Here is an 18,392-nt window from a genome sequence, read left to right as displayed (position 1 = left end):
TACGGCGCTATAGAAAGGCGGCTGTAACTTGGTCAATAATGATCCGATTTTTATAAAGTAAAGTTTCATAGAAACATGAGTAATTATGCTTTTACAAAATTTCGATTCTATTAACCTAAAATAAGAATTTATAATGCCGCGCTCGTTGAAGTAATAGCGCTATAAGAATTTCAAAATCGCGGCGAGAATGCCGTTGAATAATTTATTTGAAAGGCTTTTGCTGATAAAATTTTCTTGTATACATTTTTAATTCAAACATTTAAAACCTTATAAAATAATATTATTTCAAAACGGATAGATACAGTACAGCCAAAGCGGAACAAACGTATTTCGCGATCCGCGGCGGCAAGGCGAAACGAGTCGATGCCGCGTCAGTCGTTGAAGCCGCGTCAGTATGCGGCGGCAAGTCGCATTTCGCCGCAAAACTTCGCATCTGTCCGCCAAGGCATGCCGCGGTCCGCGACATGATGCCGAGTCGATGCGATCATAAAATATTTTTTTTTAAATTATTAGTTACATGTAGTTAACAAATTTTGAAAGAACAATTATAATAATAATTAAAATCATAATAAATTTATTGTGCGCGGATTGTATTAGCATATACATGTAAGCATAGTTAATGTGTCCAATTATTAAGTTTGTTTCCCGCCCGTAGCGTATGTATTTCACACATAAACAAGGTCACGTAATTATGTTTTCGCACATACAAGTGGTCAAGGCTCCAGCATATGGTGGATTTACAAATTAATTGCATGTTGATTCCGCTATTATATTTTAGCTGAGAAAATTAGCAGTTTGAAGCCACATCAATAATCAAGACGGTGACGACGTATTTGTAGTTTTGTAAATTATCAGCTTATTACAACTATTGCTTGAATATGCGTATATAAACACGTTTTATTTTGTTCATATTATACAGTTTATATCGCTACTAATTACCCGATAATCCCGTATATTCCATTTGGGCATTTGTTACTATTTATAGAGATGATGAAATAACGTCTAATCGGGGCGTTTTTTTTCTCCACTGAACACGCGATTTACGCCTGATGTCATGTTCATGTATTTATACAACACAAAATACACCCAAACTTTCCAAACGACGTTCTACATGTCTGCATAATTTTCGCGCGCTTTTTATGAAACAAAGGATATTTTAGCACTGTTTATTTGACGCTAGAATTTGCCAAAGGACGCGTTAGCATTAAAATTCTGAAGTGTGTTTCGGATTACAAATATAATAATGATAATCAAACGAAACATAAACAGTTGCGCGTAATTAATTCTACGCTACACATACATGTATGTACATGTAGGTGGATATCTTTTCACTCGATCCGCCGCGTACGTATGCGGCGGATTTACTCCGCGAAAGTACGCGAGGTTAATACAGACTCGGCGTCGTTGCGCGGATCGATGCCGAGTGCCACGGCGATACGCCGCGTGAACACACGATTCGGCCGCCGCGGACTAATAATCTGGCCGTGGCGTAGCCGCTGATTATGTTTGTGCGGCTTTGGCTGTACTGTATATGTGGACACATAGATCTAGGTCTCTGATAAAAACAACATTACAGTATAATAAATGCTATGATCGTTCGATCCAAAAACGGTTTCAGTTAGTCTTATTTCAATATTGATTTTGTGGAATTTTTCAATTTTTTAATTCTCTATTTTTTATTTAGATCTTATTCATGAGTTAAAGGTTATTAACGTTTTCAAGTTTTTTTTCTATTGGTAATTAATAAAAGCTCTAAGTGATGGACTAGGATTTCGCGAAAAGAAAAAAAAAATTCACGCGCGTTTTAATTGTCGGATCAATTAGCGAACTGAAGGAGATGTTATGTTTGTATGAAAAATGACAAAGGTTTTCACAATGAACCAAAGCACGTTTGACGACAGGTGTGTACAATAGGGTATAAGAGCTAAAAATTGTACCAACTTTGAACAAGGCCAAAATCCTTTAAAATGAACATTTTCCTCCAGTTTGTTTAATTCAAAACTAGATAAACATATCACCAAGCATAAAATGATTGAATGAAATAACAGTATAAAATTGTACAAAGGCAAAATTCTTTAAAATGCCTTATTTTCTTCTACTTTTTATAAATCATACCTAGATTAACATCTCACCTAGCATAACCATCTTACTTAATAAATCTGTGATGAGAAATGAAGAAGTTTTTGAAAAAAATCGTTTGGGCCTTTCAATTTTTCAAAAATTATTGAAAATGAACAAATCCATTGTTCTCTTTCAAATTCCGATAAATTAATAATACATTAGAATAATAACTATCAAAACCTGAAGCATTATCAACAAAGAAAATAAAAACTTATTTTTATTTACACAAAAAAATATTCAATATGTCTGTTTGCTGCGACCGACTTTGCCCATAATTGATTGCTTTAAAACAAAATGGCCGACAGTAGCTGGAACAGGGAAGAATCTACAGGTACACCGGCATCTCCAAAATCCATGTCACGTGACCCGGGTACGCCGTTAGATATTATTGCATATCGCTATCGCAAAGACGAGAGTTTCCAATCTGTGTTATCTATAGGTCTTTGATTTATATTATAAAGTACTGTTTACATTTCTTCTTCCAATCAAGAAAATGTTTTGTTGACATCCTTTAATGTTAAACTTGCATTTATCTAAGAACAGTGTATTATGTGAATATAATAGATTATTTAATACACAATTAAAACATTATCTTTTCAAATTTTAAGAATTGTATACAGTAAAAGGGACCTTTTCATGTTTGGTATTAAAATTGACAAAATAAAAAAATGGTTCAGATTCACACATTTTGGCTGAAGTTATGATATTTGTGATGAAACAGTAATACTGAACATTTACCATGCTCTAAAATATCCATTTTAGGAATCTTTTGACGATTTAAAAACCTGAAAATTATAATAAAAGTGTTGCAACGCTAATCAATTGAATAATGTGGAGAGTTCTGTTGTGGTTATATTTTGTAACACTATGAGGATAGGTTATAAAAAGAATAAAATACATCACTCATTGCATGAGCATGGATGGCCCAGTGGTCTAAGCGGTAGACTTTTACTCCAGGGGTCAGTGGTTCGAGCCCAGTTGAGGGTTACTTTTTTTCTTTCAGTAATTTTATTCTTGTTTTTTTACTTGAGCTTTTTAGATACAATTGTTTACATTTATCAATATTAGCATTTAATGACAAACTTCAGTACATGCCAAAATCTGTGAAAAGGTCTCTTTAATGGCTTTTTGAAATTAAATATCATATGGGAAAAACATTAACCAATATTAACTAACACACAAGTTCTTTGTTGTGTTCTTGATACATTAAACTGAGTTTAAATTAATATATTTAAGTTGTTTACCTTTTACCATGTTGCATTTCACGTTTTCAATCCCATGCTTCTTCAGTGAAAAGCTTGACAAACTTAATAAAGCAGGATATGAATCTGATTATACACAGATCCATTAACATATAAACCAAATCATGTTTGTCTTTCTCCTTTTTTTAACGATAATAAATATTTTTAATTTGCAAGTAGACTGAACTCCAATTTGCAAACACTTGTTTCTGTGACATACACTCACTCAGTAGATTTCTAATACGTATTTGTGCTTTGTATCTCACTTTTTAAGTGACACAGGCATTTTATTAATCCCTGCTTAAGTTATGAAATCCTTTGTTAATATAATTGTTATTTGTCATTTTTGCAGAGAATTGTAATTTCTTTTCTCCACTTTACGCCATTTTGGATAACGACGTATACTACAGGTGTGAATTGCAAGGTACAATCTTATGTTTCGGCTAAAGTGGCAAACAAATTTTAAGTCTTATTTCATTTTGGCTACAACTCGACACGCTCCGTTTAAATTCATGCTGCAGAATTATCATTGTACATCATTTCTAATGTTATTGTGTTTATAGCAGAAGTTTTATATTGCTTTGGGAAATTATGCCCCCTTTTCAAAGAAAAGGTGGCATATAGTGATCGGACTGTCCGTCTGCCCGTCTGTCCGTCTGTCTGTCTGTCTTTCCGTCACACTTTGCGTTTAGGTTTCGAAAAATGCTCATTACTTCTATGTCCCTTGAGATATAACCTTCATATTTGGTATGCATGTGTACATGGACAAGTCCTTTCCATACCCACACAAATTTTTACCACTGTGACCTTGAACTTAGGCTCCGCGTTTAGGTTTCGAAATCTGCCTTAAGGTTTAGAAAAATGCTTATAACTTCTATATCCCTTGAGATATAACCTTCATATTTGGTATGCATGTGTATTTGGATGAGGCCTTTCCATACGCACACAAATTTTCACCCCTGTAACCTTGACCTTGAACTAAGAGTCCGCGTTTAGGTTTCGAAATCTGCGTTTACATTTCGAAAAATGCTCATAACTTCTATGTCCCTTGAGATATAACCTTCATATTTGGTATGCATGTGTAGATGGAAGAGGCCTTAAAAATTTTCAACCCTGTGAACTTGACCTTGAACTTAGGGTCCGCGTTTAGGTTTCGAAATCTGCGTATAAGTTTCGAAAAATGCTCATAACTTCTATGTCCCTTGAGATATAACCTTCATATTTGGTATGCTGAGGCCTTTCCATACGCACACATTTTTTTACCCCTCTGACCTTCACCTTGAACTTAGGGTCTGCGTTTAGGTTTCGAAATCTGCGTTGAGGTTTCGATAAGTGCTCATAACTTCTATCAAAGCGTTTATAGGTGGCATATGTCATCCTATGGTGACAGCTCTTTTTTTATGCCCCCGAAGGAGGGCATATAGTGCTCGGACTGTCTGTCCGTCTGTCCATCTTTCTGTCACACTTTGTGTTTATTTGTTATTAATTTGCTTAATTGGTTGCAAATGGTGCCTTTGGCTTTGTGAGTTTTGGATTTCAATGGTCTTTTTAGCTTGAGTATTATATATGAAATATATATATAGTGGAGCTATCCTACTCACGTCGGCGTTCCGTTTCCATGCCGTTTCCGTTAGCGTGCAAATGTTAACGTTTTCGTACTACCCCATTTATTTTCATTGTCCCTTGACATATTGGCAATTTGCTTTCATATTTTGCATACTTGTTAACCAACATCACCCCAACCTATAAACAAGAGCAGACAACTCTATCAAGCATTTTGTCATAATTATTGCCCCTTTTATACTTAGAATATGCATATTATTGATAAATCTATGTTAAAGTTTGCGTACTACCCTAAATATTTCCTATATCCTTTGACATATTGCTTTTATATGTTGCATACTTGTTTACCAACATGACCCCAAACTATAAATAAGAGCAGACCACTGTATCAAGCATTTTGACATAATTATGGCCCCTTTTACACTTAGATAATTGAACATTTTGCTCAAATTGCCAAAACTTCTTCATTTATTATCACATTTGATTCATACTTTGACAAAACAACACTGACCTGACATACCACAATGCACTCCACCAAAACAATATCCCACGCTCCTACCCAGAATCCCTCCCCCCCCCCAACCTCCCCCCCCCCCATTTTTTTTAAAACATCATCTAATAAATAACCACACCCCACATTATACCCCCCTCTCACCCCCACTCACCCCTATCCCCCCCCCATTTTTTTAAACATCATCTAATAAATAACCCCACCCCACATGAAACCCCCCTCTCAGCCCCCCCCCCCTACCCCAACCCCCATTTTTTTTTTCCTTTTTATACGCCCGTATAAAATACGGGACGTATTATGTGAAACCCCTTGGCGGCGGGCGGCGGGCGGCGGGCGGCGGGCGGCGGGCGGAAGGCATCACTTTGTCCGGACTCTAATTCAAATTGTATTCATCCGATCTTCACCAAACTTGGTCAGCAGTTGCATCTAGTTGATATCTAGGCCAAGTTCGAATATGGGTCATGCCGGGTCAAAAACTAGGTCATAGGGTCAATAAGTGCATTTTCAAAGGGGCCACTTTGTCCGGACTCTATTTCAAATTGTATTCATCCGATCTTCACCAAACTTGGTCAGCAGTTGCATCTAGTTGATATATAGGCCAAGTTCGAATATGGGTCATGCCGGGTCAAAAACTAGGTCATAGGGTCAATTAGTGCATTTTCAACGGCGCCACTTTGTCCGGACTCTAATTCAAATTGTATTCATCCGATCTTCACCAAACTTGGTCAGTAGTTGCATCTAGTTGATATCTAGGTCAAGTTCGAATATGGGTCATGCCGGGTCAAAAACTAGGTCACAAGGTTACTTAGTGCATTTCAAGCATTTAGCATGGTGTCCGCTCTCTAATTGAAGTAGTTTGCATCTGATCATCACCTAATTTGGTCAGAAGTTGAGTCTAGATGATATGTAGATCAAATTCGAATATGGGTCATGCCGGGTCAAAAACGAGGTCACGATCGGACACATAATGAATTTCAAGCATTTAGCATGGTGCCAGCTCTCTAATTGAAGTAGTTTTCATTTGATCTTCACCAAATTTAGTCAGATGTTACATCTAAATGATATCTAGGTCAAGTTCAAATATGGGTCATGCCGGGTCAATAACTAGGTCTCGAGGTCACTTAGTGCATTTCAAGCATTAAGCATGGTGTCCAAAACCTCCGAACGGGCGTATCTTGTGACAGTTTGGCACTCTTGTTTATTTTTGAAAGATCATCTAATAAATAACCCCACCCCACATTATACCCCCCTCTCAGCCCCCCCTCTACCCCCCCCCCCCCCCCCAAAAATATTTTTTTCCTTTTTTATTTTCGAAAGCTCGTCGAATAAATGACCACACCCCACATTATAACCCATTTCATCCCCCCCCCCAATTTTTTTATTTTTCTTTTTTCTTTTTTTTCTTTTTGAAAGATCGTTTAATAATAATAATAATAATAATCGTTTAATAAATTATTGAATATTAACAATTTCCCCATGATGGCTTACGTTATACTGTCAAGCACTGGAATAGTCGAGCTCGCTGTCCTCTGACAGCTCTTGTTCCGTCCTAAAACTTTAACCTTCGTTAAAGTTTTGTCATAACTTTTTGAATATTGAAGATAGCAACTTGATGTTTAGCATGCATGTGTATCTCACAAAGCTGCACATTTTGAGTGGTGAAAGGTCAAGGTTATCCTTCAAGGTCAAAGGTCAAATTTATGGCTTCAAAGCGGCGCAATAGGGGGCCTTGTGTATCTGACAAACACATCTCTTGTTTCCTTCTGGAAAGAGCAGAATATCGGCGGTAATTTGGTGAAAAAATCACTATTATGAATAATTATCCCCACGCTTTTTAAAAAGCGTGGGGATATTGTGGTTATCTCCGCCGTCCGTCTGTCCATCTGTCTGTCCGTCCTGGCCACTATCTCCTCCTACATATACACTATAAGCACTAGAACCTTGAAACTTACTCACATGGTAGCTATGAGCATATGTGCGACCCTGCACTATTTGGAATTTTGATCTGACCCCTGGGTCAAAAGTAATTGGGGTTGGGGCGGGCCGGGTCAGAGATTTTCACTCATTTTTTATGTTATTTTACATTAACTTCTTCATTTCTGCACCGATTTACTTCAAATTGATACTGAACCTCTCTTTTGACAATATGGTCAATCTCAGCTATGCATGGCCCCATTACCAACCCTGATGCGCCTCGCCCACATAGACCACACCCACCCAAAATGTCTTTTACTATAATTTCTTCATTTTTACACTGATTCACTTCAAATTGATAATGAAATTCTCTTATGACAATACGGTCAATCTCATCTATGCATGACAATACGGTCAATCTCAACTATGCATGGCCCCATTACCAACCCTGAGGCGCCCCACCCACATAGGCCACACCCACCCAAAATTGCCTTTTACTATAACTTCTTCATTTCTACACCGATTCACTTGTAATTGATACTGAACTTCTCTTATGACAATACGGTCAATCTCAATTATGCATGGCCCAATTACCAACCCTGGGGCGCCCCGCCAAAATAGCCCACACCCACACAAAATTGCCTTTTTCTATAATTTCTTCATTTCTACACCGATTCACTTCTAATTGATACTGAACTATTCTTATGACAATACTGTCAATCTCAACTATGCATAGCCTCATTACCAACCCTGGGGCACCCCGCCCACATAGGCCACACCCACCCAAAATTGCCTTTTCCTTAACTTCTTCATTTCTACACCGATTTACTTCTAATTGATACTGAACTTCTCTTATGACAATATGGTCAATCTCAACTATGCATGGCCCCATTACCAGCCCTGGGGCGCCCCTGGGTCAAACATGCGGTGTGGGGATACGTGTCGGCCTCTGCCGCGCCATTTCTTGTTTGTATTGGCTTTATTACATTTCTAAAACAAGTCAAAGATGTGATATTTTTTGTAGATGTGTTAATTATTATCTCTGTTGTTGGAATTTTGCAATTATGATCTCAATTACTAAGCATATTGTTGTTTCAGAGAATGGCGAGGCTTGTGCATTCGAGTTCAGACGAGGTTGACCCTTGGCCTGTCAACAAACCAAGCTCTTTAGAAGATCTGTGCATTGATTTCTTAGTTGGAAATATTTTCACTTTTCTTAACAAAACTGATGAGTCTTATTGCCTCAAACCAGGAATCAACTTTCCACAGGGACTGAGTGACAAGATTTTAATCAAGTTGGCAAAGTATTCCAAGCACCTGGAAAATCCCAAGGACAATGTGTTTGGAATATTCAACAATCGAGCAACCACTAGTTTAACAGAACTCCCGTTGCGCTATACAGCTGTGAATAATCAGCAGTTAAAATTTCTTTGTCTTCATCCTGTACGGCGTGTAGACATTTCATATTGTTCGGAAATCAATTCTCAGTTCCTTGATGCAATAAACCAGACATCCAAGACCCTCCAATACCTCCAAATCGGCGGCAATGACATAATCGCTAGACTAGATTTTATACTCAATGAATCACGTCAGGTAGAGGATCAAACCAATGCAAGTGGAGATCACGATGAGAGGCTACAAAACATGACCTTAAACTTGCCTCATCTAAGACACCTGTGCTTGCGTGAATTTCAGGGATTTAAACCGATCGACGATATGCCGATGGAAAGTGTGAGAATACTAGAACGTGTGATACAACCTCTGAGGAGCTTAACTCACTTAGACCTGTACCTATGTGGCTGGGGTTTAGGGCAGCGGTTCCTGATAAAGCTGGGCAACCTTGACCTTCCTAATCTTGTCTCCCTCACACTTTGTGATACACTGAATGGCTGTGAACCTGCCTTGGATAATCTCATGAAGCTGAGAACTCTGAGGTAAAACCCTAAATGTGCTCTTTCCTTAATCCAACAAGTTAAGAATCAAAATTGATTTATGATGCTCCCCCAAAATTTATTTTGGGGGGAGCATATAGTCGCCGCTTCGTCTGTCCGTCTGTGTGTCCATCGGTCCGTCCGGGCACAATTTTTGTCCGGGCTGTTTCTCAGCAACTTATGACAGGAATTCAATGAAACTTTATGAGAAGCTTCACTACCAAGAGGAGATGTCCATATTATCAGCAGGTTCTGGTCGGCTGATTTTTCACAGAGTTATGGCCCTTTGAAATTTTCAATAAAAAAATTCTTGTCCCCCCAACTACTGTGCCCTCAAGATGTTTCCTTTTATCTGAATAATAGTGCAATATTGTGGAAAAAACAAGCTTTGGAGAGCATCACCCGTCTCCGACAGTTTCTTGTTTTCTGACATGTTATTGTTTTCTCTTCTGTCTTTTACAATGTATTGTTTTGACTTTAAGTTCTACTTTTTTTTGTTAGACTGATAAGTTGATAATCATATTTCTAAACATTTTTGATCCAAATGATAGCCAAAGGAAAGAGGCCTGTTAATTCCATATTTATTTTTAACCAAATAGGTTTTGTTTATTGCATGACATTATTTTATATATTATATATATATATAAAGGAATAATCTAAGTATCAACCATCTGTTTCAAGACTTTCTGTATAAGCATTTTACTTTCCAGCGATTTTCCTTGTCCAATTGGGAAAAGTACCCGTACCGGTCCAATTGGGAAAAATTAAGTCGTGAAAACCTCAAAATTGGGAAAAATCGAGTCGTGAAATCCTTAAATTGGGAAAATCGCGTTGTGAAGTTTGGGTCTTATTATATATTATAAATAACAAAATATTATTAAGAACACACAAAATCAATTACTAGTTGTTTTAATCTCTTATAAAGCAATGTGTCTCTCTTTCACTTTTTTGAAAATTTCAACAATCTTTGATGTTTGATCATCACTCAGTTGCTGGCATCCCTCTCTGCACAGCATCATTAGTGCTGTCAATGTGTCCTGTGATAGACGGTTCCGATTGGTCGTGCAAAGATTGTTTGAAATCTTGAAACCAAACTGCGTCAGTAAACGGGATCCACTTGCCTGTGACTCTTTTTTAGTATTTTTGCATAATATTTGCTATTATGACTCATTTCAAACTATGATAAGGTTACAAACCGACGTAGAACAGTACGCTGGCTGCCTGACAAAAGAACCGGAAACAGTAATGACTCTATTGATTGAACGCGCTGATTAATAAAACCCGAAATTAATCGAGCGAGTGGTTACACACAACTATACGATTTTCTTTGTTCGCTTGCCGAATGTTGGGTTTTGTTACATAACTTTCGATCGTTTTGAGAAAAAATTCGGACGCCGATTGGGATTTTTTCAGATGCTGATTGGGAATTTGGGAATTTTCGCTCGATTGGGAAAGTGCCGTTTACCGGTACTTTATAAAGAAGGAGGAAAATCGCTGCTTTCCCATTGAACTATTATTTGTATGTTTATGCTCTTGTTCAAATTTACATGTAGGAAACCCCTAGAGACCACATCATCATTTTGTTGCATCGCTGTCATAAATGAATGACTTGGCAGTATTTTATAGTAGCAGTATTTTATAGTGACTCTTTTGGTTTGTCTCATGGTTAAGTAGGACTTATTTTCAGAAGAAAGAACTCTACTTTAATATTAGTATTGATAAAAAAATCTTATTGTGGGGGCAATGAACAAAGTTCCTTTGCCCATGTTCAAAATGTAAATATGAAAAGGCATGATTGTTTTTATGTCCCCTATAGTGTGGGACATATTGTTTTTGCCCTGTCTGTTGGTCTGTTTGGTCAAACTTTAACAATTTGCCATAACTTTTGCAATATTGAAGATAGCAACTTGATATTTGGCATGCATGTGTATCTCATGGAGCTGCACATTTTGAGTGGTGGAAGGTCAAGGTCAAGGTCATCCTTCATGGTCAAAGGTAAAAAAAGAAAAAAGAAGTCAAAGCAGCGCAGAAGGGGACATAGTGTTTCTGACAAACACATTTGTTGTTTTGTAATTATAATTCCACTGTTGTCACATATGGATGTTGTGTCAAGTACAGGACCGGTAATTAATGAGATTACAAATGTTGTTTTTATATTATATACCTAGTAATCGCAACAAATCAGACTTTTTTTTCAAGAAACTTTTGCTCTTAATACATGTATGATATCATCTGTATTAAAGAAACCAACATAGATGAAACTTGTTTTCTGAAATATTTATTGATGTATTTTCTGAACCTTTCAGAAGAAACAGAAACTGTTTGGGGTGGGGTTATTGTTTATTATGCCCCTGGTAGGGTGGCATATAGCAGTTGAACTGTCAGTCTGTGATTCCGTCCGAAAACTTTAACACTGGCCATAACTTTTGCAATATTGAAGATAGCAACTTGATATTTGGCATGCATGTTTATCTCATGGAGCTGCACATTTTGAGTGGTGAAAGGTCAAGGTCATCCTTCAAGGTCAAATGTCAAAAAACAAAACCCAAAGGAGGTAACAAGCTTTAAAGGGAGATAATTTCTATTTTATATCATTTGGCAGGTACAGATCATTTTCACAAGGGAAGTTATATTTTTAAAAAGCGGCGCAGTAGGGGGCATTGTATTTCTGACAAACTTATCTCTTGTTTATCTGAATATTTATCTGAATATGTTTACGGCATTAGGTGTATTTTTGAGATGGGTACATGAAATTGCAATTCCATTTGGTTAAAATAAATACAATATCTGTTATATACAACTTACCGACCACCTAATTCTGCTGCTGCATTTTTGCTTTTGACTTTGCCAACATTAAGCTTACAAGGACAGCATACAAATTTCAATCAACTTCTTGAATGTTTTAATTGAGATGTATACATTTATTAACATGCTGATTTAATTTGTTCTTTTTAACTCTGTTATGTTGTGTTATCCCTTTCCTTCTCAGAAGCAAAGTGAAATTGCTATGTGCAAACAGCATAAAACCAGAACAGCCTGTGAGTAACTCACAGTCTAATCAGGTTTTATGCTGTTTGCTGCTCATCAGTGTCTAAGGGTTTGAATTGAAGCCTTTAAAACTTAAATCTAGTAAGAAAGGTCTTTAATTAAATTTAACTTTCTAAGGGACTACAAAATACATATCTCAGTGGGAAATAAAGGGTTATAAGAAAGTATGAATAGGAACATATATATAGTGGAGCTATCCTACTCACCCCGGCGTCGGCGTGAGCGTCTGCGCTAGCATTAGCGTGCAAATGTTAAAGTTTGCGTACTACCCCAATTATTTTCATTGTCCCTTGACATATTGCTTTCATATTTTGCATACTTGTTCACAAACATGACCCCAACCTATAAACAAGAGCAGACAACTCTATCAAGCATTTTGTCATAATTATTGCCCCTTTTATACTGAGAATATGCATATCATTGATAAATCTATGTTAAAGTTTGCGCACTACCTAAAATATTTCCTATATCCTCTGACATATTGCTTTTATATGTTGCATACTTGTTTACCAACATGACCCCAACCTACATGTATAAACAAGAGCAGACCACTGTATCAAGCATTTTTACATAATTATGGCCCCTTTTACACTTAGATAATTGAACATTTTGCTTAAATTGCCATAAGTTCTTTATTTATGATCACATTTATAATTACTTTGACAAAACAACACTTACCTGAATACCACAATGGATTCCACCCAAACAATACCCCACGCCCCTACCCAGAATCCCTTCCCCCCTCAACCTCCCCCCCCCCCCAATTTTTTTTTTAAACATCTAATAAATAACCCCACCCCACATTATACCCCCCTCTCACGCCCCTAAACCCCCCTTCCCCCCCTTCCCCCCCCATTTTTTTTTGTGAACATCTAATAAATTACCACACCCCACATTATACCCCCCTCTCACCCCCCCCTACCCCTTCCCCTACCCCCTAATTTTTTTGTCCCTTTTTTTATTTTTGAAAGATCGTCTAATAAATGACCACACCCCACAATATACCCCCTCTCAACCCCCACCCCTCCCCAAATTTTTTTTTCCTTTTTTTATATATATTTTTGAAAGATCGTCTAATAAATGATTGAATATGAACAATTTCCCCATGATGGCTTACGTTATACTGTCAAACACTCCAATAGTCGAGCGCACTGTCCTCTGACAGCCTTTGTTAGCTTACATGTACCTCCTAATGTGGTTTCCTGTTTGCATCCTAAACATTTAGCTTGTTACCACTCCAGAGGCTCCATTTTCATCCAATCTTGATGAAACGTGGTCAGAATGTTAAGCTAGATAATATCTGCTAACAGTGCTAATATATTTGCTAAATTATTTTAAGAAAAACGTTACAAAAGCTTTATAATTTTGTTATTTTGCTTAGTAATTATCAATAAACTTACATATACATGTATTTTAAACAGTTTTCTTAGTTAACCAGGAATGTTTTTTTGTTAAAATATAATTATTTTGTTCTTTTATCTTTTAACAGCTTTTTTGAAGTTGTAATATTGTTAAACTAAGAACAAGTGGGATGTATTCTTCAAGCTCTTGGACATATCTCAAACAGAGGAAACAAACTGGTACCTGCCAGTTAAGTACTGTAATGCAACAGATAGGATCAGTAACCTGCTGGCTGTGTTTTATGTTTAATGCATGTGTGTAAAGTGTCATCACAGATTCTAGTGCAGTCTGAACAGGCTAATCAGCGGCGAAACTTCCCGCCTAAACATAATTCGCTAAGGATCAACTTCCCCCCCACCACCCACCCCGCATCAAAGTGGTAAGTGTTGTCACTGATAAGTCTATGCAAACTGTGGTAAGTGTTGTCATTGATAAGTCTATGCAAACTGTGGTAAGTGTTGTCACTGATAAGTCTATGCAAACTCCTCAGGTTAATCTGGAACAACACTTCTCGCAAATGTATTCCGCAGGCACCTGGACATATCTCAAGCTGAGGACACCAACTGGTACCTGCCTGTCCAGTATCGCAATCCCACTGAGAGGATCGCTAACCTGCTGGCCGCCCTGCCCTTCCTGCGGTCCCTTGACATCTCTGGGACCAACCTTGCCGGGGACCTGCCATGGGAGCCTGTGTCTCACAGGCTTGAGCCCAAGAAATCTGAGGAGCCCGAAGAGTGAGTAACTTGTAGTTCAATGATTGAATGTTGAAATTATCATTTAAAGATATGTAAATAATTAAATTGGCACCAATGAAAGTAGCGGAAGTGCATATTATTATGCCCCCTTCAAAGAAGAGGGGGTATATTGTTTTGCACATTTCGGTCCATCCGTCCGTCCGTATGTGTCACCAGATGGTTTTCGGATGATAACTCAAGAAACCTTAGGCCTAGGATCATGAAACTTCAAAGGTACATTGATCATGACTCGCAGATGACCCCTATTGATTTTGAGGTCACTAGGTCAAAGGTCAAGGTCACGGTGACCCGAAATTGTAAAATGGTTTCCGGATGATAACTCAAGATCGCTTATGCCTAGGATAATAAAACTTGATAGGTACATTGATCATGACTCGCAGATGACCCCTATTGATTTTGAGGTCACTAGGTCAAATGTCAAGGTCATGGTGACCCGAAATAGTAAAATGGTTTCCGAATGATAACTCAAGAACGCTTATGCCTAGGATCATGAAACTTCATAGGTACATTGATCATGACTCGCATATGACCCCTATTGATTTTCAGGTCACTAGGTCAAAGGTCAAGGTCACAGTGACAAAAAAGTTTTCACACTATGGCTGCCACTACAACTGACAGCCCATATGGAGGGCATGCATGTTTTACAAACAGCCCTTGTTGAGATATTATTTCCCTAAAAAGTGTGGATTTCTTAACTTTTAAACAAGTGACTTAAAGGTGACACTCTAGATATTAGAGCTTTGTCTGGGAAAACGGGGCTTAATGCATGTGCGTGAAGTGTTGTCCCAGATAAGCATGTGCAGTTCACACAGGCTAATCAGTGACAATTCTTTCTGCTTTTTCTGCATTTCTGTTTAGAAGAGACTTCCTTTGAATGAAAAATTCCATACAAGAAGAAATGTCATCCCTGATTAATCTTTGCAGACTGCATAGGCTAATCAAGGATGACACTGTACGCATATGCATTAAGTCACGAGTTTTATAAGAGAGTATGCCAATACTGTTCATTGATTTTGCGTTCCATAATAATTAGCATTAACTATGAGCAAAGTAACTTCTCTGAAAACACAAGGTTCATAGGTTTTATATATTTTGTATGTAAAGAAGTCCTCTACAACATTTGGTAAAGTTATGCCCCCATGGTAAGCATTTAAACAGCTTTGAGCTTCCCGCTCTTAAATCCCAGTGGACTGTGTTAACACAATGCTAGCATTTTTACAACTGTCAGCTTTTGTGATCTCCTTTTTTCTGTCGTTTGTGTGTGAAGTGAAAGTTGTTTTTAACCAGGTTTTCCGAAGAAAAAAACTGGTTATTAGATTGGTGAATGTCGGCGGGTGGGTGGGCGGTCAGGCAGGCGGAACAATTCTAATGAGCGCAACTCCTTTATTCTCAACAGATTTCAATGAAACTTTCACAAAATGATTGTCACCAAGTGCCCTGGCGCATATTGTCGGGATTTTATGATTCGGTCTAAATCAAGGTCGACACGACTAAAAGTAGATTGAATTTGACACAAGGGGGGTAACTAGGAACAATCAGTAACAATGCGTATTTTGAATTGTCTCCCTTTATCAGACTTTTAAATCAAGGTTGCCACGACTAAAAATACTTTACCGGGTAGATTGAATTTTTCACAAAGGGGTTAACTAGGAACAATCAGTAAAAATGCTCATTTTTTTTTCAAATTTTGAAAACCTGGTTTTGTGATAAATTTGTCCCTTGTTTATAATTGTCATGATGATGATGCTTTTGGGCTGCTTGATTGTATTAACTTGCTGCACATTATGACATGTGTGATTTTGAGTTATTTTTCTTCCCTTAAGTGACAAGCTTTAATTGATATCATTTGAACAGGGTTATGAAATTAATTATAATTATTGTGTATTAGTATACACTATTGTGCCTTTTTAGACAGAACAAAAGACATAGAAAAGCACACATAAAATCCAGCATAAAACAGACAAAAAACAACAACAAAATAATTCCTCATTTTAATAGTTCCATGGTGGGCAATGTTTTTTGTCAATTTTTTTGAAAACGATCTGCCCCATTCTCAATTTCAAAAGGATATATTTGTTTCTGAAATGATTGCCGAAGATTCCAAATTGACATTCCCTCTCACGGAAAGGTCATATAGCAGTCGCACCGTCTGTCTGGAATTCCTGTTTTTTTACAAAACACTTTCAGATATTTATTTTATTTTGAGTATGCAAGTCAACCTACATGACTTACAGATGAAGTGTAAGTTTCGTTCCAGTCCATTGATTTTTTGCAAAGTTATGGGTCATTGACTTAATTTTTTCTCTATGATAACCATTATATGGAGGTTTTGTATAAATCCCTTTCAGATATTTAGCTGCTTTTTGGTATGTGAACCACGTGAGTACCATGACTTACAGATGAAGTGTGAGTTTTTTCAGGTCCATTGGTTTTTGACGAAGTTATGGGGTTTGGACAGAAATAGCTAAATAACTAAGCAATTAAACGGGTGTATTTGCATCATTTCAATTAATATTTTTGGGAAAAGTTACTGGCATCTACATTTAGATAGAATGTAACCGGTGAAATCGCTGGCTGCCGGTGTTTCCGGAAAACACTGGCATTGTGTTTCACAAACACAGGTCTTGTAAAATTAAACATTTTATTTTATGATTTTAGACTTAGCAAATGTAATATGTAAATCCCTTTTTAGAGAAACAAAGTGTTTGGAAGCAAAATATTAAACAAATCAGTTTTTGTCAAAACAACGCTATTTTCCCAATACCAATGGCCCCAGCCCTTTTCCCAAAATGGTGAAAAAAACACTCAAGCAGTATTTATAATTTTTACCCAATAGAGACAATATTTTATTTTCAGACCATGTGGTCTGCCTGGAAATGATGGTCGGACGTTTGAGTTCCTGGGACTGTTGAACTGCCCTGGTGATCCCTGTCGAAGAAAAAAACTTCCAGCTGTTAAGGTGACTATGGTTATTGTTTTTGAATTTGTAGGTGTATTTAATTTTTCACAGCTTTTAGTGCTCTGTATTTGCCTACCACTATGTCTAAGTGTTCTTCTTACGCCATGGAAACTTGGTGAAGTACAAATTAAACTATTATAAAAAAGCCTTGAATTATTAAAATTTGTGGACACTAATTTGTTTTTTAAATATTTGCATATTTTTAACATTTTTTTTACTGATAATTGTTAAAATAATGTATTGGTAATAAACCATTTACAATGGCTTTCTTTTTAAGACTTGGTAGTTCACAAAACTTTAAAATGTAAAGACCTTTAAGCATAAAATTATATTTACTATCTGTTTTCATGGAGTTGTCAGATAGGACATGATAGAGCATATTTACATTAAGATACTTTTTTTCTAGATGCACAGTTATGTTAGTAACAAGTATATTATTTACTACGATATCAATATAGAGTGCACATTCATGTAACAAGATCTCAACTATAAAGCAATCTTAGGCCCTCTGGGACATCTTGTATTTGTTTCCTTGGTATCTTTTGCATATTTTTATTACTGTAAAATACTAAATGCAAATGTTTTATTTTATCAACAATCATACACATGTACCCTTACAAGATGTATTAATACTGTAAAATCATTATTTGTGGGAGATTACATTTTATGCCCCCAGATCGAATGATCAGGGGTATATTGTTTTTGGCCTGTCTGTCAGTCTGTCATTGTATGTGTGTGTCTGTTCCAAAATATAAATTTTGCAATATTGAAGATAGCAACATGATATTTGGCATGCATGTGTATCTCATGGAGCTGCACATTTTGAGAGGTGAAAGGTCAAGGTCATTCTTCAAGGTCAAAGTTTTTTTTCCTCTAAAATAGCTGCCGTGCGGCTTCAAAGCGCAGTAGGGGGTATTGTGTTTCACAAACACAGCTCTTGTTATTTAT

The 18,392-nt window shown here is 37.0% G+C and overlaps 1 protein-coding gene across 1 annotated transcript in view; it reads left to right on the top strand.

Annotated features, from left to right (window-relative positions):
• Positions 1–3,714: 3,714 nt before the first annotated feature.
• LOC127837888 (protein zer-1 homolog) overlaps positions 3,715–18,392 on the top strand; it is a 35,398-nt gene continuing 20,720 nt past the window's right edge. The window contains exons 1-4 of the mRNA XM_052365336.1: positions 3,715–3,786; positions 8,449–9,284; positions 14,261–14,464; positions 17,342–17,444. Of these exons, the coding sequence (XP_052221296.1) occupies positions 8,452–9,284; positions 14,261–14,464; positions 17,342–17,444 (1,140 nt within the window). The 5' untranslated portion in view covers positions 3,715–3,786; positions 8,449–8,451. The remainder of the gene's footprint in view (positions 3,787–8,448; positions 9,285–14,260; positions 14,465–17,341; positions 17,445–18,392) is intronic.

Source organism: Dreissena polymorpha, chromosome 7 (assembly GCF_020536995.1).
Source record: "Dreissena polymorpha isolate Duluth1 chromosome 7, UMN_Dpol_1.0, whole genome shotgun sequence".
Classification (NCBI taxonomy): domain Eukaryota; kingdom Metazoa; phylum Mollusca; class Bivalvia; order Myida; family Dreissenidae; genus Dreissena; species Dreissena polymorpha.
This window is presented reverse-complemented; position numbering and strand designations above follow the sequence as displayed.